General features: G+C 42.1%; 1 protein-coding gene across 1 annotated transcript in view; it reads left to right on the top strand.

Annotated features, from left to right (window-relative positions):
• The window catches only part of DGKI (diacylglycerol kinase iota), a 220630-nt gene extending 193921 nt beyond the window's left edge, over positions 1–26709 (top strand). The window contains exons 30-34 of the mRNA XM_067289862.1: positions 14223–14260; positions 15867–15987; positions 23125–23161; positions 25020–25119; positions 26593–26709. Coding sequence (XP_067145963.1) covers positions 14223–14260; positions 15867–15987; positions 23125–23161; positions 25020–25119; positions 26593–26709 — 413 coding nt within the window. The remainder of the gene's footprint in view (positions 1–14222; positions 14261–15866; positions 15988–23124; positions 23162–25019; positions 25120–26592) is intronic.
• Positions 26710–26970: the final 261 nt, after the last annotated feature.

The following is a 26970-nucleotide window of genomic DNA, read 5'->3' as shown; positions in this document are numbered from 1 at the left end:
ACACTTCCATTAATCCCTGACAGGACAATACATTATGCTGTCTTGAGAGAAGGTGGGGATAAAGCACCATCTGTCTGTGACTGAACATCTAATGAACAATTGTCACAGCACACAATGCTCCTTGTTGTGGACACGTGTTAAGGGCACCTTTATCAGTTACAACATGGGACTATTTTAATTGCCGTAGAAAGGGAAAGAGTGGCTGCCAAAATAACCCCAAACCTCAAAAGAAAAAAACAAACCTCTTAAAGTTTTTTAGAGGGTTTGTGTGTCTGTCTTCTGTACAGGTATTTAGGAGATATATATTTAAAGAGTGAAATCCACCTTTTTTCTGAATAAAAAAACAAACAAAACCAAAACCAGGCAAAAATCCTAACTCCCAAATTCCCTAATCGACTGATAGAATGGAACAAGACAAATGAAAACCAAAGCATGATAGTTTAGACTGAGACTTGGGGTGACTGGTATGAAGAGTGAAATGGAGGGGCCCTCTATTCAGCCAAGTGGTCCCTGGTGTAGTTACATGCCCTGCACCCTTGAAGAGCAACAGTGCTGGGGCTCTGGAAGCAGCTGAGTGTCAACAATTGGCAAGCAGCAGAGCCACAAAAGATGTGGTGGATGTCACGAGTGAGGGGACTGACAGCTCCCCTAATAGTAAATGATGCCACCTGCTGTATTTTCACTCTATAAAAATCCAAGTCTTATCTTCAGGAGGACTGAAGCTGTTGGACCCTTCAGATATGAAAGGTTATTGAAAGAAGCCAAATCCATTGCTCCCAGATCAGGTATGGTAACAGTGATGGGGGTGCATACTTCTGATGCATTGCCTGGCCAGTACACAGTCATTCTCTGACTATCCTTGGGTGAATGGTTGGGCTTTACTAAACCCTTCCTTCACACAGCATCTCTCAGTACTGCACTGTACATTCTACACATGGCAGATCTGTCCCTGCCCACTGTTGTTCACAGTGGCCCTGCAGAAATCTGCCTACAAATTCTCAAAGGCTAATGCATTAAATAATATTCTTGTATTTCACATTACCAGTGGTATTGCTTCATCTGGATTATCTTACCTTTTCTTCAGTTAGCCTGTATAACTGAGAGCTGGCTGTTCTTCATCATCGCCTGAGAGACTGAGGGAAACGCTTTTAAAAAACAGTGCAACGAGTTCCATTTCCATTTCATTCTTCTGAAATAATGACAGCAAAATATTGTAATGTGAAATTAAAGGCATGAGGCCATCACCCTGTTATTTACTTAATGGCAACCTGGAGCTGATGCAGCTCAGTACATGTCTGCCTAACTTTAAATAGATGAACCGTGTCTTTGGAGGGACTGCTCAAGGTTTTAGTTGGCTCTATTAGTCCACCTCAAGCAGCAGTCAATCCCAGTGCTTAGTCCCTACCCGTCTGAGTCTCATTCTGACCTGGGGACAGGAAGTCCCAAATCTTTGTCTTTGTTGTCTTGCTCTTCTTGTTTCTCTATAAACCCTAAAACTGAGCTTTTTGAATTTTCTTCTGGCAAATATGGTCTTTACTGCATAGGCATATTTCTAGCAAACTCTGTTATGATTATGATTATACTCGATCTCTTTTTTCTGCAGGGGATTCCAAATTCATGAGGGAGTAGGGCATAAGTGAGAAATTAAGACGAGATAAATTATAATGAAAGGATAAATTTTGGAGATGGTTAGTACAATGTAATAATAGGATACAAAGGATGAAGATAGACGGCATACTTGGAAAGGCAAGTGGGGACACTCAAAGATCTTTCAGATTCTGGCAGGGGATGGTGTTAAGTATCATCCAGTCTGGAAATCCTACCATTAGGAGGGGTTTGCGCTGAGGCAGGAGTGCTTTAGAAGTGTCAGAGGTTTTAAATGGTGACATTCAAGTTAGCATTTATTAGAAGAATTTTCTAATAACAGATGATTGAAAGAGCTGCAAGATACATCTATGTGCCTAGGCCTTCCCAGTTGCTTCTTTGGTCTGGAAGACAGCTGGGCTTTATCCAGTTGCACATGCAGTCATCTAGTGCCATTTTAGGATAACCAAGCTATGTACTCAAGGTTAGTAGATGCGATACAGAACTAGTGGGAGACTTGTACCTTCTGGAGTGGTGTCTAGAGGCCAGAAAAGATAAGCTAGTGCCACTAAATAGGTGCTAGATGCCTGTGTGAAGGCAACTGAATGGAACTCTAGAGTCTGCATGTTTAGGATGGTGCTGGTACTGTTGAGACATGAGCCAGGGAGTATTATAGGTGCCTGCACCACCACCAGCAGACAGTGCCTGGCAATAGGCAATATGGTTTCTTTCATTTCCATCTCTCAAAATTCTGCAGATGTTTCCCAAAGCTTTCCTTGGAAGACAGGTTTTTCTGGGCTATAGTGAGAGGAGCTGAGGTATTGAAGAGCATATCGGGACTTTCACTTTGTGATACTGAGGTCTGGGAAGAAGCTGTTGAAGATGTTGCCAGTGGTGTCTGCAGGTTAACTAGGTTTGAAAAACTGACTGGTTCGCAATGAGAGTTGGGAGGGAAGCTGAAGGGAGGAAAGCTTTGCTGACTTGGAGAGGAGTCTGGAGACAGGTGCTCAGAGTAATGGAAAGGGTAAAAGATTTACTGTGAAAACAGGCAGAAGATAAAGGAGTGCCTGACTGATGTGCAGGTTTGGTCCTGTGAGTCCAGAACTTGCTTTTTTGGAGACTGAGTTGTTGCCTTTCTGTATTATTGGAAGGGAAGGACAGAATTTGTGTTTTCTTGTATTAGAACAGACACAACAGTGGCTCACAACAGTGATTCAGCCTCCCGTGGCAGGTGTACTCTCTTTGCACTTCTTTCACAAGAAAAAGACTCTTCATTGCCAGGCTCTTCAGGTTTCTTCTCCTTCTGAGCCAAAGTGGAGCCTGTGTCTGCTGGGAGGTTTTCAGGCAGGATTGAAGCAATAACGCAGAAGAGTATTCCCTGTCTAGAGGCTGTTTCTGCAGACCACCAGCAGCAGGCAGGCTCTGGGTGCCAAAACAGGGCTGCTGCCGGTGTTCTGGGAATAGGGGCTGTCCTTATCTACCCTGACCCTGACCCCCCAGTCAGATGTTTGAGCCAGCAGCCCTGGTCCAGACAGCACCCACTGCTCTTACCAATAATATTGTGGGCATCAGCTCTGGAAAGCAAAGATGCCACAGCTTGTTGGCCTGTTCTTGGGTCTCTTTTCTCTGTCACACCAGTTGCTCTCCCCCTCAGAGGAAGGAAGGAACAATTGTCCTGGTGCCAGCTCTCCTGTCCACAGGGACAGCTTGGCCTGGGTTCAAACTGGAAGCTTGGGGCAGGAAGTACAGGAAGGCATTCTGTTTCTAAATGTCCCCCTGGATTGAGAGAGCTGCTGTATAATTTACAAGGAAAGGAGCGATAAAGTGTGTGCATGGAAGGCAGTGGCGGTTCTACCCAAGACAGCAAAATGCTTTGCTATGCAGAGTCTGTTCCTCCACTGGAGTCAGGATTTGCTGTGCACCATGGTGTGTTCTTCCAGTGCTGTTTGTCCTGTTAAAAAGAGTGGGTCTGAACCTATGAAAGGAAGGCAATGGCTGTAGGAGCCCCAGAAAAGAGCTCAAGAGCTAAGAACTCTTCCTGGGACCTCCAATAAGTGGGGATTTCCTGTTGTCCCCAGCAGCCTGTGGGAACATGGATTTCACTCTGTCAATCTCCTTTATTCTTTCTGGAGTCACTAACCGCTAGACTTTCCAGTCATAGTCTGCAAAGGGACATTCTCCTCAGCAGTTGTTCTCTGTCTTTAAGTATCCTGCTATCCTGAACAGAAGGAAGAACAGGGAAGTACAAATGAACCCAAACCTCTCAGTGTTGGTAGAACTGTCAAAGAAAAAAAAGAGGCACATCTGTTTTGTATGCCATATTCTTTCAGAAGAGAAATTGATGGTTTCACATAGCTCCAACAGAGAAGCTGTATTCTTCAGGGTGATGTTGCAGCCATTCACCTAGCAACAAATTAAGATGTCATGGAATGCTTTCTCGGAAACAAATCAAAGACAGTGCAGCGGCGGGGGGGGGGGGGGGGGGGGGGGGGGGCTCCTGACTGCAGGTTTTTATTTTGATTAATTAGCCACTTTGGGAAGAAAGCCCTCCTAGATAGTGTTTTGAAAGTATGTCTATGGTCAGCTGAATCAACAGTTGCTTAGGGATCTGCCCTGAGTTTGTTCATTCACTTCTCAGCTCAGCAGAGGCTGGGATCGATGCAGAGCTGTGGTAGTTGCAGCAAGAGAGAGTGTTCTGCCAAAGTGCTTCTCTAGGTCCGAGGGAGGTCTGCTCTGCCCAAAACCTTTCAAAGATGCCTTCGCCCCACCTCCCATCCTATCTAAGCAGACCGAGGGGGATGGAGCAGCTCAGAGGGTGAGGTCTGGCAGCTGTGGGCATTTGAATGAGTAGTAGAGGAAAACTCAGAACTGTTTCTTTCCAAATGGTCACTGCTTTTATTTCTTTCCTCTCAGAAGAAAGTGAGAACAGGGAATGTGTTGCCTGAGTCAGGGCACCTATTTTCAAGCAGAAGCCCTGGTAACCTTGCAGTGTGCTTCACTCCTGGTCTTTGTTTCTGATGGAGGCGGTGCTGCTACTTGTGGTCAGATTACAGTGGCAATTCATTTACAAGAAAAAAAAGAAAAGAAAAAAGAAATTGATTCCTTCCATATACCCAAGAATCTGGCCAGCAAGAAATGCTTGAACTGACTTTAAAATTATTTAGTCCTACTGTGAACCCCTAATGCTGTTGAGGAAGAGCTACTTAGATGGAAATTGCCAGGCAAACCCACTGCAGTCAGTCTTGCAGTGGCAAAAACCTGAGAGGAGAGCAGTAGGAGTGCTTGTAATAGTAATTGTACACCAAGTTAGGGAAGGGGGAGGAACACTATGGCCCATGATGTTCTTGGCTTTCTACTTTTCTTCATTTTTAAATTAAAAAAATATGACATCACTTAATTATTCTAGCTAGAAATCTCTTCCTGCCAAAGTAGTGCCACTCTGATAAAGTGCCCAGATTAGTCAGCTAAAGTCCTGCCTGTCTTGTGTTCTCACTTGATCAATGACATTTTCTTCCACCACATCACTGAAAATGACATTAATTGTTCCTGTCTTGGCTTAAAAATAAAAATTGTGGAAGGAAAGGAGAAAGAAAAAAAAAAGATGATGTCTGCCAGATGGTACTTAGTCTATCTGCAACTGTTCTTTAGGTTTTTTGGACCATTTACAATGGAAGTCCTTTTTCCTTATGGTCATCCCTTCCTTTGCAAGCTGACTGAAATGGTCTTGCAGGAAGGGAGAACACCCTTTCACCATCAGGGACTGAAGACTTCCATTCCTGAACTACCAACTGCACTCTCAACTCAGCACCAGCACCACATAAACAATTCAGGGTGGACTCTAGTTGTCATCAAAGTGCCTTTAAACTAGTCTGACAGTGCAAATGGGGCCTTAAAGGCAGCTTGAGTGTGATTTACATCTGCTTGAAAGCTTTTTTATCCTTCCAAAGAGGTATGAAGGGACTCCCTGTAAGTGAGAATTTGGTCTTTTTCTCTAGCAAGCCTGTGTGGTTATTTTTATTATTTTTTCTCTTGAAACTGTGGTTTGATGCTGTCCTTTATTTGAATCTAAAATATTTAAAACGAAAGGGTTCTAAATGCATATTTACAACCACCTGACTAATGGATGATCTTTGCATGTTAAAAATTTTGTCATATTCCCAATATAGGCAAACAGATGCAGTCAAACTGTCAGTTCTCTCCTTTGAACCGCACAGGATGCGGTGCTTTAGTAGTTAAAGGACAACCACAAATGTTTAGAAGAACTTTCTATCTCTTTTTGCAATCCTAGAAATAGATATTATTGATGTAGGACTTATTCAGAGTGCCAGTGTGCTTCAAAGATGTCTCTCAAACCACAGGAGAATATGCTTATGCACACGTTTTCCTGTATAGATGGATTAGCTGGAGATGTTGTGTGAAGACCTTCCTAAAATTTGCCTTGCTGAATTGTCCTCAGACTTCTGCCTCTGGCTTGTGTTCAGCTGATGTGCTTCTGAGCTTTTGGTTTCAGCAAGTTGCCATACTGTCTCTTTTATAGTCCTCTTGGGAATGTTTTGTACTTTCAGGCTGGTTTTCTTTCATGGAAATAGTGCCTCACAGCATTGCTGCCATAAGCCACCTAGACTGGTGCTGATGCCCTCAGATTCTCTAAAAAGCTTAAGCCTTTCCCAAAGCTGAAATCCTGCGGGAAATCTTGTTTACCATCTGTTTCTTTAGCATACTAGCTAGTGGCAGCAAGCAGATAGATTTTTTCAAAAAGTCTCAAAATCAAATAATTCTTGCCTTAGCCAGCATATTAAGTACTATGTTGTAGGCAATAAAGCTCTATACTGTATGTATTTTTGCTGTCTTATTTCCATCATGACTCTTAAACAGCCTCTAGGCTAAGGCAGAGCCCCTCTAGGAAGTCCAGGAACCTTTTCCCATTCCCATGCAAGACTGCTCCTTCAGGTTGTAGACTGCCATCCTTTCTTCCTGCAATGTATCTTCTCCTTCCTCTTGGCTGATGGTAGAGTAGAAAAGGATGTTGTTGCTATGTAAGAGCTAATCTTTTTAAAAGGGCTAGTGAGGGACTTTTTTTTTTTCTTTTTTCCTTTTTTTTTTTCCTGATGTCTCATCACACATGCAGGTAATCACATTCCCCCACCAAAATATCCATTGTTTAGTTATATTATAACTTCTTTATCAGGCACTGAAATATGAAACTGGTTCTCCCAGGCCATTAGTTACCTTTTTACTGGAGATATTCCATCTTAATTGCTCATTATCAGAGGTCAAAAATCCTGCAAAATTATTCTTCTCTTTAGTGCAAGTATATTTCCTCTCACTGTATCTGAGCTTTACTGGGGTAATATTACTATACTTGGGTAATCTGTGTCTGGTGGAGATTGCCACCAGACACAGATATACCCAAGAGCATCACGTTAAGGCACATGCCCCAGTTGTTTGTAGGCTGTTTTTACAGGGCATTCTCATGACAATGGGCATTTTTTGCCTGAACCCTTTCCCTGTGTACAGCTTAAGGAAACATTCAGTCCTGAGGGTGATGGTAGTGTCAAATATTTGTATCCTTGTCTCGACATAAGCTGTGCAGTGTTACAATAACAGGTCCCAAAGGGGGTGTCCCTTGCTGGGTGCTTGGTGCAACTTTTTTTGGCTCAATCTGTTAGCCAATATTAAGGGCTTTTTGCTACATTGTTTCTATTGGGAGGCAAATCTGATTGCATGAATCAGATAGCTCTTTGTTGTAATGCTTATTTAACTACAAAGAGTGTGAACAAAGTGTTGTTTCAGTGAACAGAGGGGAAGTGATTTTCTTGTGTACAAGTCCAAGCTAGTCTTTCTAGTGGAAGTTTTTGCTTTCGTGGCTTTTATTTTTTTGCTAGCCTTCCACCTCTCTCATACCCATGCACAGCTTTAACTATTTATTTCTGGGTTTCCTCTGCATCTAAAAAACCTCTCAAACCACATCAAGGTTTAACTTTTGCTTACTTTTGTTTATTGTCTTCAGCAGTTACTTCTAGTACTTGCAGATGCATAAAATACATGAAGAAACATTTAATTGCTCCTTCCACTTAGCTTAGCTTCAAAGAGAAATGTTTAAGCATCATCAGCTTTGGTGAGACTTGAGATTGTCAGTAGATCAAAGACCTGCATGCTGGCAGCTATTCCAACAAAGCATTATTAATTCTGTAATTTAATTTCACAGTTATGTAGACAATTTGACGTAGCTATTCTAAAGTTTTTTTTTTTTTTGGTGTGTGTGTGAGTTTAAAAGCAGATTAAATATGAGGAAGAGGTAACTGCCTTTTTAAAAGTTCAAATGCAGAGATTTTCAACCTTTTTCCACTGCAGCTTCATAAAAATTTTCTATGGGATTAGCAGACCCATTGGAAATGTCAGGTGTGTGCACTGTTGTATAGCTTAGATGCTTTTTTTTCATAGTCATCTTGGGAGTGAACTAGTCCATGGACCACTTCCTTGGGGTGCACTGCCCCTTCCCCTCTCCTCCCCAAGTCTGCAGGCCAGAGTTGAAGATTAGGACTAGAGTGGGAAAAAAGGTCAATTCTGTACACTTCTGCAGAAGTTATGTTACTGTCAGTTTTTCATATTAGATTTGATCTTTACAGGATTGTACAAAGCTATTACAAGCAAATGGTTTGTTACAGAGAGAATAATGTATTTTTGAATGATAATCTATATAGGCTTCTTATTCACTTGAGAGATTAGCTTTTTGAGTGATTGAAATAGAAGTTGTTATTGATTTCTACAAAACTCCTGGGAAATGAAGAATGAGGACTTGTTTTCTTATCATTTTTATAATGTTGATCTTTAACAACTCGGTAGATTCTATCTGTGTAAAAAGAACACCCTTCTAGTCAGGGTCAGCTTTTAACTTCTCAACATATAAAACTGTAATTACTTTAAATTTCTGGTTCTATGAATTTCACACAGTCTACAACAGCAATAAAGAGCTGCAAATGTTCCAGAAGCTGATGATAGACCAAGTTATGTTTAATAACTGTCAAGAAATTTGATGATGCCACCTTCTTCTGCCGTTTCTTCTTATCAGCTCAGCAAGGCTTGATGGAGGCAGTATGTGAGGAGGTATTCATTAAAAGTTCCCCTGAGCAAATCTAGCAGGAAATGGTGGTGGACACTAAAGCTCAAATTCAGGAGGGGCTCTCACCGAAGTCTTTGTGTCTAGTATTTTTTATTGGCTGCCTCTAACTGTTAAGAAACATCCAGGACTGAAATGTGGATGGTGCATCAATTCCCTGAATGTGCACCCAATTGCTGAATCAGTACTTCAGCCTTGTCTTAGAAAGGGCTGGGTTGTTGCAGGCACTGTCTCTTAGATGAGGTTTCTGCAAGGTCCTGATCACTTGAGATCATCAGCTGTCTTTTGAAAGAGCTAAGGATTTTAGCAATCTTAATTTTATTACAGGCTGGGGTTATGGTAGATAAATTCTGCTACAATTTGCCATGTGCTTAGATGTGTGATTCCTTATTTGTTGTCATACAGTGTTCATATGCATAGTTATCCTGGTATTTTTAACCCATGGTAAGATGTGTTATCATAAATAGTACTTCGCTCTCACACAGTGCATTTCATTCATAGATCTCAAGTTGACTGCATTTTAACTATGGAGATGACAATGCCTTTAGGTGATACTTATACTTTAAAACATAGTTTGAATAATTCTGCTTCCTCCAGTGACAGTTCTTAGACCCTCACTAAATAATTCCATGGAGATGGTAAAAGTTTTAAAAAGTCACATTTTTATCAGCACTTACTGGGAGCTCATTCATATAGTAGCAGTGGGTGCAAATATGACATGGATAGGGTCAGCTTAGGTGTGAAATCTGGAAAGTATTTATGGTCATGAATAACTTTTACTCAGAAAGCAAAATTACTTATGTACTGCTGACAGTGGCAGACTGTAGAACCATAGAATGCTTTGGGATTCTTTGGAGTGAAAGACACCCTCTCTCACTGTGTCACTAATGTCTATTTAATGTAACTTATAAATATTTTCTATGTCACCTAGTAAAATCTATTTAAAACAAAGAACCTTGCAATGCTGAGATATTATCTAAGAGGAACCAATAACAGTTTTCTTCTCAATGTTCTTTTTGAAAGTGTTTTATCAGCAAAATTCTGACATGATAGGAGCCTGGTGTTGAGCCTCACATATGTGCTCAGGGTTAAGCTGATCAGTAGCTTTGGGATTGAGAAAGACTTTTCCTGCAGGGCAGACTGGGAGGTGTGGTTGTTGGTGGTTGAGCTTTCCCTTACTCCAGGAGTTTTTGAGAATTTTCCTTGGCCAAGCCCCACGTTTGGAAGTAAGTGAGACAGTGGCAATGGTTTCTATCCCTCTCCTGTTATATTCTTGTAACACACTGCAGTTGCAGGTTTGTCTTTGTAACTAACTGATAGTTAGACCCTATGTTTGTGAGGATGTGTTGCATAGGTTTTGGGGGCCGATGTGGGAGCATCCAATGTTGTATAACCAGTTAAACTACTGTCTGCTGTTTTTGACTACACAGAGATGGACTTGGTGACCCAAGGGCTCCTTCCCACCCCACTGTTGTCAGGCTACAGCTATATGCTATACAAAGGGCTCCTGAAATTTTGGAGGCTGTGAGCATTGGCCTTGTTTTGTTGTCTTCCTTACAGCTGATCAGGTGTGTTTCCTGACATGATGCTGTCTTGGAAGATCTCTCTCCCATACTTTGGCTCCTAATATAGGTACTGCAAATTAAGAGGTCATTTACCCTAGAACTGCTGTAGTCTGTGGAGAGAGATGCACAACAGGAACTATCTCGGGGCTCCAGACCACCTTGGAGGGTTACTTTTTCTTCTGGCTATCCAGGCAGCCCTGCGAGACCAGCCTCCTATGTGTCTCACAGCTTCCGGTTACTGGTACAAATACGTCACTCCCTCGTTGTCTGTGAGAACTTTGCTGATTACCCAGAGTTTAATGACTGACTGTGCAGCACTACATTGTAAGGCTACCAACTTCACATTCAGAACCAGAGAGCAGCTGTGATTCGATAGATGAATTTTATGGCTCGGAAACAAAAATGTTTATTGTAATTCAGTGGTACAAACATATATTTTTAGGATATGAAATGAAAATAGCTGTTTCCAATAGAAACTATTGGGCGATAGCATAGAAATAACATGAGAGAGGGACATGTCACAGGAAAGGTATTGTATTCTGCGTATGTGTGGATGTGCTGCTAGGTGTTTTTCCTGTATCTCAAGCTGCACTAGTTTGCACTAGAATTACAGGAATTCAGTTAACTGCCGTTTTAACATGGCTTTTTTTAATCTTAGTACATTATCCTCTGGTAGTTGTTCATTATTTAATTTATAAGGCAGGTCTGTGACTTTTTTCTTCTTTTTTTTCTTTCTTTTATGAGGCTTCTTTAGTAAGCTAGCCCACAGAGGTGTTCAGAGCCTTGTTTTAAAATTTGCCCAGTGGGGACCAGAAGTTACTGCTCTCCAGCAGCCATTACACGTATGAAGTGAATTTCTGGCTGCCCATTTCATAGTAGGTGGGTGTCTCTGTCCAGACCCATCACCATGGGCAGTAATTGACACATTTGCTGGCAGTTTGAGCAAAGAGGTTGGTGATTGCACAGGGATGAAACCTGAGCTGTTCATAGGAGTGTACCAATAAAGAGTGTTGAGCTTCATTGAGAAGGCAGCCAAGGGAGTCTAGGCAGACTGAGCACTCCCTAGTTAAATGGATGGAGCACTTCAGTCTCCAGCGTTGTTGGGCTGTCACCTTTCATCAGCAATAAGTCTACTTGCTAAATAAATAAAAAGGATAATAAAACATTTCTATTAGTCATGACAGAGGCTTGTCTTAGGAAAAGTTGAGAAAATAATGACTTGATTTAAGTATTTATTAAATCAAGCAATTTTTGAGGCATCTTTAAGACCCAAAGGTAATTTATGTTATGATAAAACAATTGCATAATTCATGTTATATATTACATCAATGATGCAGTGTTGCTCAGAAGACATAAAACTGTTCTCACTTTAATGTTTTTAATTTTAAGCTAGCCTGGTATTGCATGTTAACACTGTTTTTATCCGATTTCTCATTCAGCGCTCTCTTGTCAATACCATTTGCTTGCTTGTTTTAACCACCTCATTTATAACCAGGTGATTTTGTGATCTTGATTCTTCTCAGTTTGCCCAGCAGTCCTATTTGGGTTTATGGGGTTAGTGTGCTAAGCAATATTCAGATGTTTATTTAACTCTGAGCTATATTCTAAAGAACCTTTCCCCATTTCTAGTCCAGTGACTTCTAAGTCTTCCAGCATCCTGGTTTACAGCACTGAATTATTTTACTGTAGCCTAATCCACTCATTATGCAGCTGGTTTTGTTGTTGATCTGTAATGTATTCATTTATGTAGCAGGTTCTACCCTAGCAAAGCACTTAACTTTAAGTGTGCAGGTAGGTTTGGTGAAAAGAATGTGATTAGCTGAGATGAAAGTTAAGCATCTTCCTAGATGCTTTGCTGGAATGGAGGCTTAGAAAAGAAGGAAAAAGATTAGGCTAATTTTGTTGAATGTGTTGTTCTAGAGCTGCTTTATCTTAATAGCCTTATCGCCAGACCAACCTCTAGTTACTGATACTCAAGGTAGCATGGATTGCTAGGCTTTTCTTTTGACTTTGTAGTTTTCTAGACCTCTCTCTTGGCTTTTTTGAACTATAATCTTAAGCAGCAGCCTTGGTTTGCATTGGAAAATATATCTCTTCCTCTTTAGAAGCAGTTTCAGGGTTGCCATGTGTTAAGATCACTGTATGTATAAGGCACTGTAAAGCTGGTGTCACCAGTTCATTTGACTCCCCAGTAAGTGAGAAAAGCAGGATATTTATGTAAGTAAGTGCAGTCTCCAGTAGCCCATAGAACAACTGTGGCTGTGAGACCAGATCCATAAGAAGGAGGAAAAGATAAAATGAATAACATGAGGGCCAAATTCTGCCCTGGTATCAATTTGGACTGAGCCGGTATTAGAACTATTGGAAAAAAAAGAGAAGGGCTTAAATCACTGAAAATGAAATCTGAGAGAAAGATATATTTATTTTTCCAGTTCTAGCCTTTACCTTCCAGTGTTTGTCTTTTTCATTCCCTAAAACAGTGAGCCCTAGCCCACACAGCTGCCAGGAGATTTACAGGACTTAGTTTAATGTGTGGTCACTGTAAAACTGCTCCAAATCCAATGGTACAAGAATTACCTGTGATTGTAGCTCCTACTTTACTGAGTCAGAACATGGCCAGGGCATAAGACATTGCTGAGGTGACTGAAAGACATACACAACTCCAGATGTTTTCAAAGAAAGGGACATTTGTTGAGTCATCTTTGCCCTCCCTTCCTCTTCTGCAGTGTTTAGTTGGATGTGTTGTCATCCCTGAAGCAGCAACCGGCTCCTTGTGGAATTTGCACTGTGCAGTTTCCCATGTTTTACTTTTCAGAGACAAATCTAATATATTGTTGTCTTTCCCCCTTATTCCGCCCTATGTGAGCTTTTGGCATCTTTATCAAGGATGGCACTTCAGTAAATGCTTAACTTGATTGTGTTGCCTGGGCTTGAAGATAGAAATAGTATGAACTGAGGCAGATGTTTAAACACTCTCTAAGATGTAAACCAAGTAAGTGCTTTCCCAGAAAACTTATTCATAATTGATTTTTATGATATCTATCATGATAGTGAGAGGGAGGAAAAAAAAGGAAGAAATAGCAGTGTGATAGTAGATTTGTATCACCTTCTTTTGTTTGTAGTTACTAACTATTCAAGGACTGTCTTTAGATGAATGCAACCTATACATAAGGCACTACAGACATTAGGGGTCTTGCCTTCCCCCTTCTCTTAATGGGTGCAGGCTGGACAGTAGCAGGTAGTGGGTAGACCTGGGCTCTGTTCACAGCTCTGCCCTGCCTTGCTGTGAGCCTTTGGTTGCTTCCCCTCTCTTTGTCACTGTTTTTCCTTCTGTGTCTGTACAGATTACAAATGCTAAAAAGGTGGGGACTGGCCCCTGCTCTGTGTTTGACCCTGCCTACCAAACTTGGGGGTCTTGCTGTCAACTGGCATGTCAAGGTGTTGTTTTTTTTAGATACAAATAATTATTAACAGGTCTCTGTTTTGCCTCTCAGTCTTCTGCAACTTGGGACTCCCACTGTATTTGAGACTAGCTGACCATTCCACTGTCAGTCTGAAGGGTCTGATGGACTTTCAGGTTCCCTGGGTTGTTGACAGTGATATACTCACTGATGGCTCAGGTGCCAGAGACTTAGGCGCACTCTGCAGACACTGTTGAAAATTCCCTGAAGTGTCCTAAGGCAAGAATTCAGATAGAGGTGTCCAGTGCCAGGGCAGTTTTGGAAAACACTGGCTTGATGCCCATGCAGCTTTCCTGCACTATGGTCAGTCTTCCTTCTGCCTTTCCAATATGTATCAGAGCAGAGTTCTCATCATTTTTGATAATACATGCGAATGCAAGTGTGTTGTGGAACTGATCTTAACTTGCACGTACTGTAAGCTATATTCTCAGTTGTGAGGCTATATGCATAATGCTTTCTGCCTAACATTCGTTTTCTGTTTGTCTTTTGCAGCACTTTTACAGGCAGTCATAGCTGGTGATCTGCTGAAAGTAAGTACGGAACACTGAGTGTCTACTTTTCACAGCTATTTGCAGCTCTGATATACTGCAAGTTATATCACACCTCTGCTGAAAAGATAAATAGACTGCTTTAAAGACTGCTGGCAAATGCCATTTTACAGCCTTTCCAGGAAACCTTGAATATTAGGGGAACACATGGTCAGGTGAGGTGTGAAATTCAAGTGAGTAGGATCTGGTGTTAGAGAGCAACGTTCAGTCCAGGATTCACAGTGCACTGTACAGAACAATGTGTCAGGTACTAACAGAGAAATTACTATACTGGCAAATGCAACACTGAACAACAGAGTAGTTTTGACACAGCCTTACACAGTAAAGGCTATTTTCCTGCAGTGAGGTCTTTGGCCAAGCCACTGGAGTTGCCAGAGGGTTCCTAACTTCTATCTAGGCAACCACAAGAGCAGGTAGAATGCACCTCAGCTCAGTGTCTTGTGGTCTGATGGATGGCTTGAAAGCCATAGTGTCTTGGCATTGTCAGTCATTGGTACCTTGTGTTGGGAGGAAAGGACACAGATGCAAAAATGTTTTCTTCACAGAGTCTCATGTTCTGTGTCTGATAGTTATTCAGGACATGTTTTTCAGTAGCCAAGTCAGGATTTGCAAACATGCCCCTGAATTTGGATAAGGACTGTGATTAATGATTGCAATGTTATCTGCAAAAAGCCAGCTTGGAGCCATTTGTAAAAATGACAGTACTGTTAGGCCAACTCTTTGCCTGCAGGTGTACCTTCCATACCTCCACCCCTGCTCTTGTGGCTGCAGCATCTTAGGGATACTCCTTCAAACCAGCAATCATAAAAATGTTGCCCTGCTTTGGATTTCACAGCAGTTTCCCCTTCTTGAAAGCTTCACATGAGTTTGCTTTGAGAGGGAAACTTCTTGTCCTTCCCTAGATACATTACATCATAAATAATGCCTCACTGTCACAATCTTGTCTCTCTTTTCTGTAATAGTCTACACTGCAAACCCTCACAGAGTCTGAAGCAATTTTGAGAACTAATCAGCTGCTGTTTCCCATCCATTCTTACTCATCCCTGAATAGTTCTTCCCCTTCTGAGGGCTCTGGGTAGGGGAGAGAGTGTGAGCATGGAGGTCTGAGGCAGCTGAAGTCCAATTCCCTGGGAGCCTGTAGCTTTTTGAATCAGCATTTTCAGGTTTAGTCAGAAAGCATTTGGTGTGGCTTTGTCTCCTTTACTGAGAAGAAATTGGAATTTTCAGTAGAGATCCAGCATTTTCCATCAAATACATACATTTTTTAATATCCCAGCAGCTTCGCTGGAAGTGGTTTCCCAGGTATTGATTGCAAGATTTATCACCAGTGTAGCAGCAATGTCTCATTGCTCAGTAACTATGATCTGCTTTTGTTAACCCATGTTATTGTGGATACTTCTAATTTTAGATATTTTCTATAGGGTTGTAAAAGCTTGCTTTAAAGCAGTATTTTATTTTATTTTATTATTTTATTTTATTTTATTCCATTTTTGTACTGGATTCCTAGCAAAATTAATAAATAATTTACCTGCATATTTGTTTTTCTGCTCCTCCTGTCTTATCCTTTTTCTGTGCATTTTTATTCCAGTTCATAGAATGCTGTAAAAAGGGAGCCAATTTGTTAATCCAAGGACCTGATCACTGCTCCTTATTGCACCATGCTGCCAAGACCGGGCATGGCGAGATTGTGAAATACATCCTGGAGCATGGTGAGTCACAGTGGGCAAACCCACAGAGAGCTGTACCTCAGCCAAGTGTCTGTCAGGCGGAACCCCATGGCACTTCTGTGAGTGCTCTCACTTGTCGTGGTCACTCTCAGCAGCGCGTGTGAGGAAGAGGCTAGGAATGTGGCAGCAGTGGCAGTGAGGGCTTCACATAAAGGGAAAGTGTGAAAACTAAAATAAGGATGCCTTTGAGGAGAATGGGTATTTTCACAGTCGCATTAGCTGTGGGGCTGTGAAGACCCAGTGTGATGCTCTAGTTTGACCTCTGGCATAGGACTTCTCTGAACTAATTTGTTTTTCAGTTAGAGCATATGTTGTAGAAAGCATCCAATTTCAATTAAAACATTTTCAGCCATGGAGAGCCCATCCTACCATTGATACTTTTTCAGCATCTAATAACACTCTGATTAGGAATCTGTGCATTTATTTCTAGACTGGATTTGCCTAGCTTCCCTTCCAACCTTCTGATTTTATCTCTCTGTTATTCTGGAGACCACCTGATAATAAAAAAAAAAAAAAAAAAGATCTGCATTTTAAATATTTATAGGCTGTGATCTTGTCATTTCCCCTTTTTCCTTTGGGCTCTTTTTATCTTTGGATGTAACAGGAATGCAGGCATGCTTACATGGACTATGCAACAATGTGTATGGACATATATTTGAGGCAGTAGCATTTAGAAGTTTCTGCATGTTGGAACTGGAGTCATCTTGTGCACTGGCTGTTGGAGAATGGTACAGTAATAGTCTTAGTGCTCTGCATGCAGAGCTAAAGCCCCAATGATCATCCTCATGCACTGGAGAAAATGTTTTCTCATCCTTTAAACATTGCTGTAACTCTTCTCTTATCCCTCTCCAAAATATCAATGCCTATCTTGACTTTGGGGTGTCAGAATCAGATATATTATTTCAGTAGAAGTCTTAGCACCAAACACAGAGATTGTCTCTGGTAATTGGAATCAGTGTTAGTTACTGCTAGAAAGTTAGTGCAAAAATTGTACGGAGAGGAGAAAAAAAACACAACTTATAGTAAAGGAAGAGGTAATAATCCATCTGTTAACATTTGTATTAATCAGGGTGGGATTTAGTTTGATTTTGACTCCAAAGTTTAGGTTTTTACGTATAGGAATCTTCATGTAAGCTATGTGTTCCTGTATTGTCAACAGAGATGTAAGACTCAGTTCATTTGCCCATGTCTGACACAGGAACCTGAGGAGACATGAGCTCTTTCAGTGGCAGGTGGAGGTGAGGTGGGTACCGTAGGCCATCTTTAACAGCACTAGACCTCTCATATGGCCAGCTGCATGGGGACCCTAGTCAATGTAGCTAGTGGAATCCAGCAAGTGATTCATCTGACAGTTGCCTGTGTGCTTGATTCATTTGCCTAAACATAGCCATGTAGTGTCATCTTCCCTTGGGTATCCAGGATATCTGCATGGGTCTACCAGATAACATACAAAGCCTGTAGGAGACCCATACTCTTTTGGAGCAGCAGCTGAAGCCCAGGCAAGCTTCCTTGTCATTCTGAATGCATCTCAAGGCTTGCCATTAGGCATGTTGAATGGCATTAGATGTCCATGTGTGGGCAACTGGACTGAGCCCAGATGTCTGGCTGAGGTGGTCTGAATTGCTTTTTTATTCCATTGACAGTATTAACTTAGATCAACATGATCTAGGCACATAACATATCTATTGATAGCTACATATGGATGGCTAAGTGTAGCTGGCCTTATATCCAGGCATTGGCTAGTTTTACCACAAGTTGCAGCAAGTCTTATTAGTGCTAACTCTACCTCTCCTTTAACTTCTCTGGATTATCTCAATAGTCACAGTTCATACAAATACATCTGAATTCAGTAGACAGACATAATTTCACTTACTTTTTCTGATCTCTTCTTGCACTGCACATGACCTGTGCCTCTTCCCCCTCATCAGTCCCTCTCCAGGATTCCTCTTAGGCATATATGCTTACTTGCAGTCTGACCCAGTTACCATTCCTTTGGTGAAGGTTTCAGATGAGATTGTTTAAGCTGGTAAGGATGTGAGCAGGAAATCCATGGGAATTTTTTAATTGAATAGAGAAATGTGAGGGATTATGGACTGCCATCAAAGACAAACTAGGATGTTCAGCAAATATCTGCCCAGTTTCTCTCCCCAGTGATGGCAGGAAGCTTTTGCAGCTTTCCAGACATTGTCCTCTGGGCTTCTCCAAATGCACCGCTTGTTTAATGTTCTCTGGGGATAAGAGAGTGCATTGGACAATGCTCTAATAGGGGCCTCCTCTCTTCTCCCACCAAACAATTAATGAACAAACAATTAATGCCTTCTGCAAACACAGAGGGGACATCAATGTGAGAGGTTATTCTGTGATCTTGATCAGAATGATTTCAGATGTTAACAGGAGGAAGATAACCCTTCTCAAATTAGAAAATGCACAGATGAGTCACACAAGGAGACTGCTGTGCAGGATTGCCAGATACTTATTAGTGGACTAGCACAAGCCTGGAAGAGCAGCTGAAGCACCAGTGTAGTAGGTGTCAGAACGACAGCTGCTTACTGCTGCGGGAACAGCAGTGTTGTGCTGGCTGCCAGTGCTGTTCCTGAAAAGCAGTTTCTGTCTTTCCCCCCTGCAGGAAGGGCAGGTATGTACACACCTGCACGTTGTTGCAGAGTGGCTTCCTAAATAAGGGGTCCTTTGCTCATAGTAGGAGGGTCGCCTTTTAAGTGCTGTCTGTGACTATGCTGAGAAACACTTAGCCCAAACTCAGTATCAGAACCACATTTGCTTATTGTTGCAGTCAGCAACTCTCTCGCATGCTTCAGAGCAAAGTTAACTGTTTACTTGCTTAACCTGAACAGAAGCAGGGAAGGCTTAAGAAGCTCAGTTAGAAAAAAGACCTCCTAAATCATTTTCTGTATTTGGAATCAAACCTGACTTGGAGTCCTCATCTGGCAGTTCTGAAGTATTTGTAATTTGTAACCATTACTGAAGACAAACGATGCAAGGTTTGCTTTCTCCTCATCTTCTCTTTCCTAGAGTTTCAAAAGAATAGCAAGAATCCAGTAGTTCCTCCAGGGAATTTTATTTATTTTTAAACAGAAGAGCAGGAGGACACTTACAGTTGCTTAGGGTTTTGTGTTGTTAGCTTCTGGTGGAGTAGTCAGTGAACAGTGCATCCCATACTGAAAGTTTTTGTGACTATAAACCTCAATATCCTTGCTCTGTTGAGTCTATGAAACCTGGGTTTTGCTTTGAAAAATGAGCCAGGCATCTCCCTGATCAGGTCTGATTCCTGTATATATTGAGAGTCAGACTAACTTCCCCTGGTAAGAAAGAGGATACTTTTGTTACTATTAGCACTGCAGAGTCAGCAGTGAAGAGCTGTGGAAGATTTTGGATTTGCACCCTCATCACATTCAGCAGTTCCAAGGAAGACTTCTGGAAAGCAAATTCTGCCCTGACAGACATGCGTATCAGGGATAAACTGGCCTTGAATAGCCTTTGGAAAGCAACACTGAGGGAGAGTGAGTTTGCCAGGCCTTCACTGATATGTCTAGACTTGCAGAATGTTTTATGTTAGTGGGACATTTGTGAGGGGCCTAAGCAGAAAACAGCTCATTTTTCCTAGAAGACACCAGGTATAAAATCTTCTATTTTAACTTGTAAGTTTAGCAAATTTGAGGTCAACATGACAGAGAGACAGTAAAGATGGAAGGCATGCAAGAGCTCTGTTTATAACAGGGCTATACTCTTCATGTCATGGTGGAAATTCTGAGTCAAAAGACACTAGCAGTAAAAAACAGACACTGTTAATCTTCACATCAGGTAAAAATGAGGTGTGTGGAGTTGGGAGAAGACTAGAAATAGTCCTGACTTTGCAGATTACTGTTATTTTAAAAATACTCCCTCTTTTAAGATGAGGAACCATATCCAATTTTGTCCCACAGATATCATCCTTAATCAAATTATTAAACAAAGAGGGTTTTGCCAGGCAAACAACCAGAAATGTCAATAATGTCAAACATTACCGCTTAAAAAAACACCTTTCTTCCCCAGTTCTATGAAGTAAGGACTGACAGAACAAGGGACTGGCAGGGGTTAACAGCTGTAGGTCTCCTGTGGATAATTGTAACCACCTCCATTGGAGGGGGTAGGGTGTGCCACAGGCCTTGAGGCCTTTCGGACTGCATGGTGCTGTGTATTTTGGAAATGCCTCTGAAATATGGTCATTTAGTCTCTCTTTTATGTTGGAATGAGCTCAGCTAAAGGGCAGCTGCTTTTGAGCATCTCCCTTCCCACCCTCTCTCCCCAGTTCAAGTTGCTTTGCCTCCTGAGAAATTGGAGAGGGACTTTGGTGGAGTGAAAGGAGGCAGAAGGAAAAAAGTTAATAATTCTACACAGACAGTCTATCGGAGATGTTAAGGATAGAGAGTGATCTCAGCTGGGCTTCCCCTTGGTGCGTCATGCTTTTCAGCTCCTTTCATGCAAACTTCTCCCCCCACTGTCCCCATCCTGCCATTCTTTAGTCCCTGAGTCTCTCTCTCTCTCTTTCTCTCTTTTTTTCCCCCCTTCCACACATTTCTATCTTTTGTTTTTATTTCCCCCCCTGCTGTTTTTCTTGATAGAAATCTCACTCATGCATTTCCCTTCCGGATTTCTATTGGGTTATTTTGTCCTCTCTCTCTCTGTGCCTTGGTCCCCTTTTCTTTCTTTGTCTCTTGTCCCGGAGTAAAACAGCCGCCTCCCCGCTGGGTCAGGATGACAGTGCCGTTAGCTTTCCCAGTGCCAGCCCTTCCCACATCTGTGCAGCTTTTGTCTGAGGGCAGAGGGGGATTTGGAATGGTCGGTTGGCAGCGCCAGGGAGACTGATGTAAAAATGAGGTCCAAAAGAGAGGGGAAGGGGAATTAGGAGGAGGGCGTGAGATGGTTTAAGAGAAGCACAGCTGAAAATGAAGTAAAGAAATATAGGGCATGGCTCAGAGCTGTGTGAGAGTCAGGACTGTCTAATTTTAGAGATAGGGCAGAAAGAACAAAAAGAGTGAATCCTGGTACCACATCATGCTGCAAATTGGTTATCCCCAATATCTGACCCTCAAGTGTGACTGAGATGAAGTCCAGGGTGCTCCTAGGAGCGGCTTTATTTGGAACAGTCTCCTGGAGAGCCCCCTCTGTGCACAGGCAGCATGTACCTGGCACCTCCCCAGGTCTGCATTTGTAGCCTGCCTGCCAGCCTGCAGCTCTCTGCTCCTCTGTCCTCATGTTGCTGTTTCTTCCTACTCCAGACCACTTTTCCTTCATCCTTCGTTTCCCATCTCTCCACACCCACTTGGTCGGCCCCAACTCCTCTGCCCTCTCAGATCCTATTCTTCTACCTCCTCTCCTTCCTTACTCCAGCTGTTTTAACCCCTTTTTCCCTTCTCTTCTGCCTATCAAGGTAAGTACCTCTGCACCCCATGCACCCAGTGCAGTCACCTTGTTCCACCTTTGCGTCACACACGTTCATTGTCCCAGCAGTGAACAGAAATAATATTCTATTTGACAGCACCTTTTCCAATGCACTGAAGGCCATTCCTTGTTACCTGTCACTGGGAGGTGGCATTGCAGCAAACCATGGGGAAACACTTCTATTTTGGGAGAACGTGATTTTCTTTTCTCCTGAAAGGTGTCAGGAGGTCTTTTTGTTCATTTGTTTTTCTTTTTGGTTTCTCAGGCAATTGTTTTTCTCTTTTCTCTCACCAAGGGGGCCTGCTTAGCCCCCTATATGCTTCTTCTGTGCTTAAAGGACCTTTCAGGTTGTGTGTGATTCTCCTTTTAGATGGGGAGGATTGACATAACTACCGAGTGTGGAAATGGGGATGTGTGGCATTAGAGTGTACAGTGTTTTGAAAATGGAGAGTAGCTAATGAGTTTGGAGAACTCTGTAATTGGTATGAAATGCCTTCTGCACTGCGGACTAAGGATAGCACTTTTTTGACCACCCCTTTTTCATTCTGATACAAGATGAAGGGAATGAGCTACCTGCAGTTCCAGGAGCAGGGGCAACCAGCTGCCTTAATGATATTGAATGCATAGGTTGTAGAAAGAGTAAGGGAGAGACAGGCTGCTCTGATCCATTTCAACACAACTGCAGACTGAAAGAAGTAATGAAAAGAGGTTGTGTATAGGCCTTTGTAAATAAATAGCATGAAATTGCTCAGTTTCAGGTGAGATTTGCCATAAGCTCTTGAGGACTCTTGAATCTGAAATTCAAAGTGTGATGAAGGGAAATATTCATGCACAGGAAGTAAAATTCCTGTAAAGTTTCACGTTCCCCTTCCTAACTTTCCCTTACCATCTGGCACTACACTCCGGAGTGTTTGAGAAGAGAATAATAAGCTAGACCGCAAAGGGAAAAGTTTTTCTCATTTTGAATGCTATTCCAATCCTAGCCTTTCCATCTCACTGTAATTTAATGATGGATTTCACTGCTATAAACATCTGTCTGTAGTGAATATCAAGGACAAAAGAACATTAGCATAAATGCATTATTTTGTCCCACTTAACAAAAATCTTTTTTGTTTTTCTTAATCTTGCTTTCCTGATCATTGCTAACCAGTAGGGTACAGGATTTGCATATCAATATAAAGACTGCTGGGAATATTCCACCCTGATCTACATTCTGTATAACGCTATTAAATGGAGTAGCACAGGGATGTCATTCAGGACAGAATTTGGCTAATTTCAACTTCCTAATGACATTTTCTCTCTAGTACTAACAATAGATTTAACTTACAGTATATCAGGATTTCCAGTATATCAGCATTTCCAATGCACTATACTTATGCGAACCACTTAATTGAGCAAGGTGAAGAGTGAAAAAATAAATGCCATGAATATTCATTCCCAATATAATTTAAAGGCTGCTACTCCCTGGTGCTGACACTCCAGCAGTGACTGTGCATTTAGAATTTTGCTAGTGCAAGGGCTTGGGCAAGCAAATACTACCTTGAAGTTCAGCATATTTGTGCAAACTGAGCTTTAACTTGGCTTCTTTTACACGTTTGCACCAGAAAACTGCTTCTGGGAGTCGTGCTCCTCCAGTCATGCGGACAAATGCTATATGACATACCTGATTCTCTTTTGCAGGTCCATCTGAATTACTGGACATGACAGACAGTGAAACGTAAGTATAGTCTACCCTGCTGTTCACATTACCCACATTACACTAGCAGAGTTCTCCTGATTTTCAAGTACAAACTTTCAAATAAAAAAAAGTCTGAAAATGGCACATTTCTTAACCCTGTCCTCTCCTCCCCCCCCCCAACCCCCCAATCAACAACAACCTCAAACCTGGCTTTCTGGCCTCAAACACGTTTCTCAAACTCCAAAAAGGGCTTCTTCCATATTGCTTCCCAGCCTCCTCCCCCTTAATCTTTCTAGAGGAATACTAGGAAGTCACTGAGGGACCAACCTGAAGACTAAATTCCAAAGGTCAAGAAAATACTTTCCTTGCTCAACATCTTTTATTCTGTCCGTTCTTGAGTCATCCAGAGTGCCCTATCCCAAGTGGTCACAACTTCTGCAACCAAAGATTTTTCTCAAGCTCTTAGAACATCAGCCCCCTCTTCTTTATTACAGAATAAAGAAAAGATTTTACTTTTCAATTCCCAACTGCTCTATGACTTGTTGCAGTGAAGATGCCACAAAGAGGATACATGGGAAGCATGAATAATTCTGGGAAGCATATGGAATATAAGAGAACCAAGAATAGCCTTTCTCATAGGGGTTAAAGAATGTGTTCCTCCAAGATTTCCATCCTACAGTGCTCTCCTCTGCTAGTGGAGGTAGCCAGGAAGGTTCTGCATAAGGTGCATGAGCCGTTCACGGGTGGTGGAGTCTGGATGGCCCACCAGTTCCTCCCCATGTGGAGGCAGAGCAAAGCCACTGAAATGAAATGCAAGTGAGCGTAGCTATGGGGGCTTCCATTTACAAAGGACTGGTCCATCTACCACTCACTCTTGAAAAGCAAAGGTTCAAGCCATAACTGCCAGTACAAATTTGTCTTTTGGTCCTCAGGTGAAAATCAGATAGTATTCAGTTCTGAATCTAGTTCTAGTGCAGCAGAGAGAGATTCATTATCAGAGGGAGGTTGCTTATTAGTATTTCAACTTGCCCTGTCATGGATTTAGATTGAAATTCCCCTATACACTCTCACTTGCTGGGTAGGTGTGTGCAAGATCTGTCCTGCTACAGGTAATTCTTGTCATTTGTCATTTTGGAGAATATGTAATGGCCCTACTTGTTTAACACTAGCATTAAGGACACCTATTCATTCCACTCAAAGCATACTTTCTTGCTTTTACTAGTCAAAGTCTGTTACGATTTCTGTAACCTCAGTAGTACAGTCAGTCTCAGAATTCTGTTACATGTAGCCCCAATCTCAGTGAAGTGCTTTGCAGTAGATCTGCACTTGCTACCTAGCCTTCTGTTTTGAAAATCCTGTGTTCAAACTTCCCCAGTAGTCCAGCAGTGAATAACAAAAACACAGATCTCCTCTCATACATCCAAGAGAGCAAGGTATGAGAGCCAGGGCAGCAAGTGCACCAGTCATCACTTTAATGGGCAGAATTTTTCTAACATCCCTCCGAGAGTGAGGTTCAGAAAAGAAATAGCAGATAGAAGAAAAATCATTGCTGTTTAGTCTGCTGTGAAATAAAAAGGTGGCTAGTTTGCCCTTGCAGCAGTTAGCAGAATTGGTGGTTGGATGCGAATGTGACTTTCTGTTCTTTGAATGCATAAAACAGTGGTTCCTTTTTCTTTCCCACCCCTCAGAAGTCCTCCGTCTGCTATCTGTGCATTGCAGGCTTTCCTACTGAGTCAGAGGATGTAGATCTTAAGGGAGAAAGTGCACAAGTCTTCCTCTGCCAGCAAGAGGGAACCTCGCAGAAATACAGCATCCTTCTCTGTCCTCTGCACCTCATAGTTCGTAAATGTACATTGGTGTGATGTGTCTCACTGCTGGTTTCTGTACTTTGGTCTAGGGGTGAGACAGCATTACATAAGGCGGCCTGCCAGCGCCATCGCGCCATCTGCCAGCTTTTGGTGGATGCGGGAGCATCTCTGAGAAAGACAGACTCCAAGGTAACCCAGCCTAGTGAACCAGTTATAAAATACTTCAGCCAAGCGAGACCAATCAGCATCCGTCCCTGCTGTGTGCATGATTGAGGCTTCCTTGTGTGTGCCAAAAGCATTTCTTTTAAAACAAGCCATTTTTATTTAGAAAACTGTATTGATTTAAACAAGTACAAGAGACTTCAGTTCAGTCCCCAACGTGGGTCATCTTCACCATAGTGAGAGTCTGGCCTGAAACTATTCAGCGTGTTGGGTGTGAATGAGGCATCTCCATGGCACAGCAGCATCATCCTCCTGTGTGGTCAAAAGAGAGGTCTGCGGGTAGGGACCACCTGGGGGAATCTTGGGTTTTGACTGCACAGTGTCTGTGAGGCTTGATTGTTGTGGCTGACTTGCTTTATGAGGATGGCTAACCGTTTTCTTTTGCCCTTGCTTGCCCCTTCACTCACTGATGCAACACTAACCTCTTGGTGTAAGCTTGAGATGAGACATGGCTAACAGAGTCTGGGCATGAGGAAGATGTCTGGGAAAAACAAAAAGATAGGAATATTCTGTCAATATAACAATCTGATCACTTGGGAACATGGTACAGAAACTGCCTCCTGACATTTCTGTACATAAGCAACCTGCAGTCAGCAGCTGAGAGTGGTCAGACCTCAGGATTTGAGAGTCAGAAGTACCTTCACTGCAGCAAGACAATTAAGAAAAATTTCTACCATATTATGCTGTATGGAATAGCCTATTAGGGAGAGAGAGAGGTCATCTCTTTTTCAAATGAGAGTACTACACATTGCAAAAGATAATTTCTGCAACAGCTGAAATCCAAATAAGTGGATTCTAACTTGCTAATCTTCATCTGTCCGGAAATGCAGGGAGCAGGAGTGTTTTTGTGGAGAGCATTAATGCATTTCCAATAACTTATGATGTTTGAGAATCAAGACTTTTGGTCCAATTTTGCAGTAATCTTAGGGTAGCTCAGATAACAGAGTTCTGCTCTGGGGATGCACTGAAAATTGATTTGTAGTTGAGATGAGTTCAAGATGGCTCATTCTATTTTGAATGTTGGGCATCTCTCTCTGCATATTCTTAGAAGAGTTGTGTGTAGTCTGTGAAGTGCTCTTTCAAGTGTTAGCTATGATATTGTGCATTGTATTCATGTAGGAACTTTAGCCCTAAAATGAAAACTCTACTTAATTTCTTTGAGCATGAGAGCCCTTCTGTCTGATATATCAAATGGCATGTTCTTGCAGAGTTGAATGATTTGTCCTAAACTGCACATGGATTTTGAGAATCTTAAGAATCTCGCAGCTGTTGCAGAATGGTATGACTCTCATAGAAAAACTTGACTTGACAACAACTTTATTTGCTTGATTCTGCAAATTTGCTTCTACCCTACGTGCAGTAATTTCTGTGGGTCACACTTTCCTCTGTTCTTCTAAAAGTGTTAGCACAAGGTTTTCTATCTGTGTTCCTTTGTTATAGGGTAAGACCCCTCGTGACAGGGCTCAGCAAGCTGGCGACCCAGATCTGGCCTCCTACCTGGAGAGCCGACAGAACTACCAGATGGTTTCTCATGAGGACCTGGAGACGGCTGTCTGAAAATGAGGAAGAGGACCCTTGGAAATAAAAAGGCTGCACGTGAGGCACTCAGGTGTCGTGTGAGGAAGAAGCTGATGGAATCAATGTGTCTCTCGCTGTCATGGAAAATATCTGAGGACGTGCCACCAGTTTCTAAGGGCTACTGAGTCTTGCCACGGAACAGTTAGGTTCCTTATGTTAGCCCATGATGGATGAGGCGGGACACTCAAAGGTCTGTGGAATCCATGGGCCACGGAAATTTACCTTTATTGCTTCCAGCAA

Source organism: Apteryx mantelli, chromosome 1, assembly GCF_036417845.1.
Source record: "Apteryx mantelli isolate bAptMan1 chromosome 1, bAptMan1.hap1, whole genome shotgun sequence".
Classification (NCBI taxonomy): domain Eukaryota; kingdom Metazoa; phylum Chordata; class Aves; order Apterygiformes; family Apterygidae; genus Apteryx; species Apteryx mantelli.
Note: the sequence above shows the minus strand (reverse complement) of the source record. Positions and strands in the feature narration are given on the sequence as shown.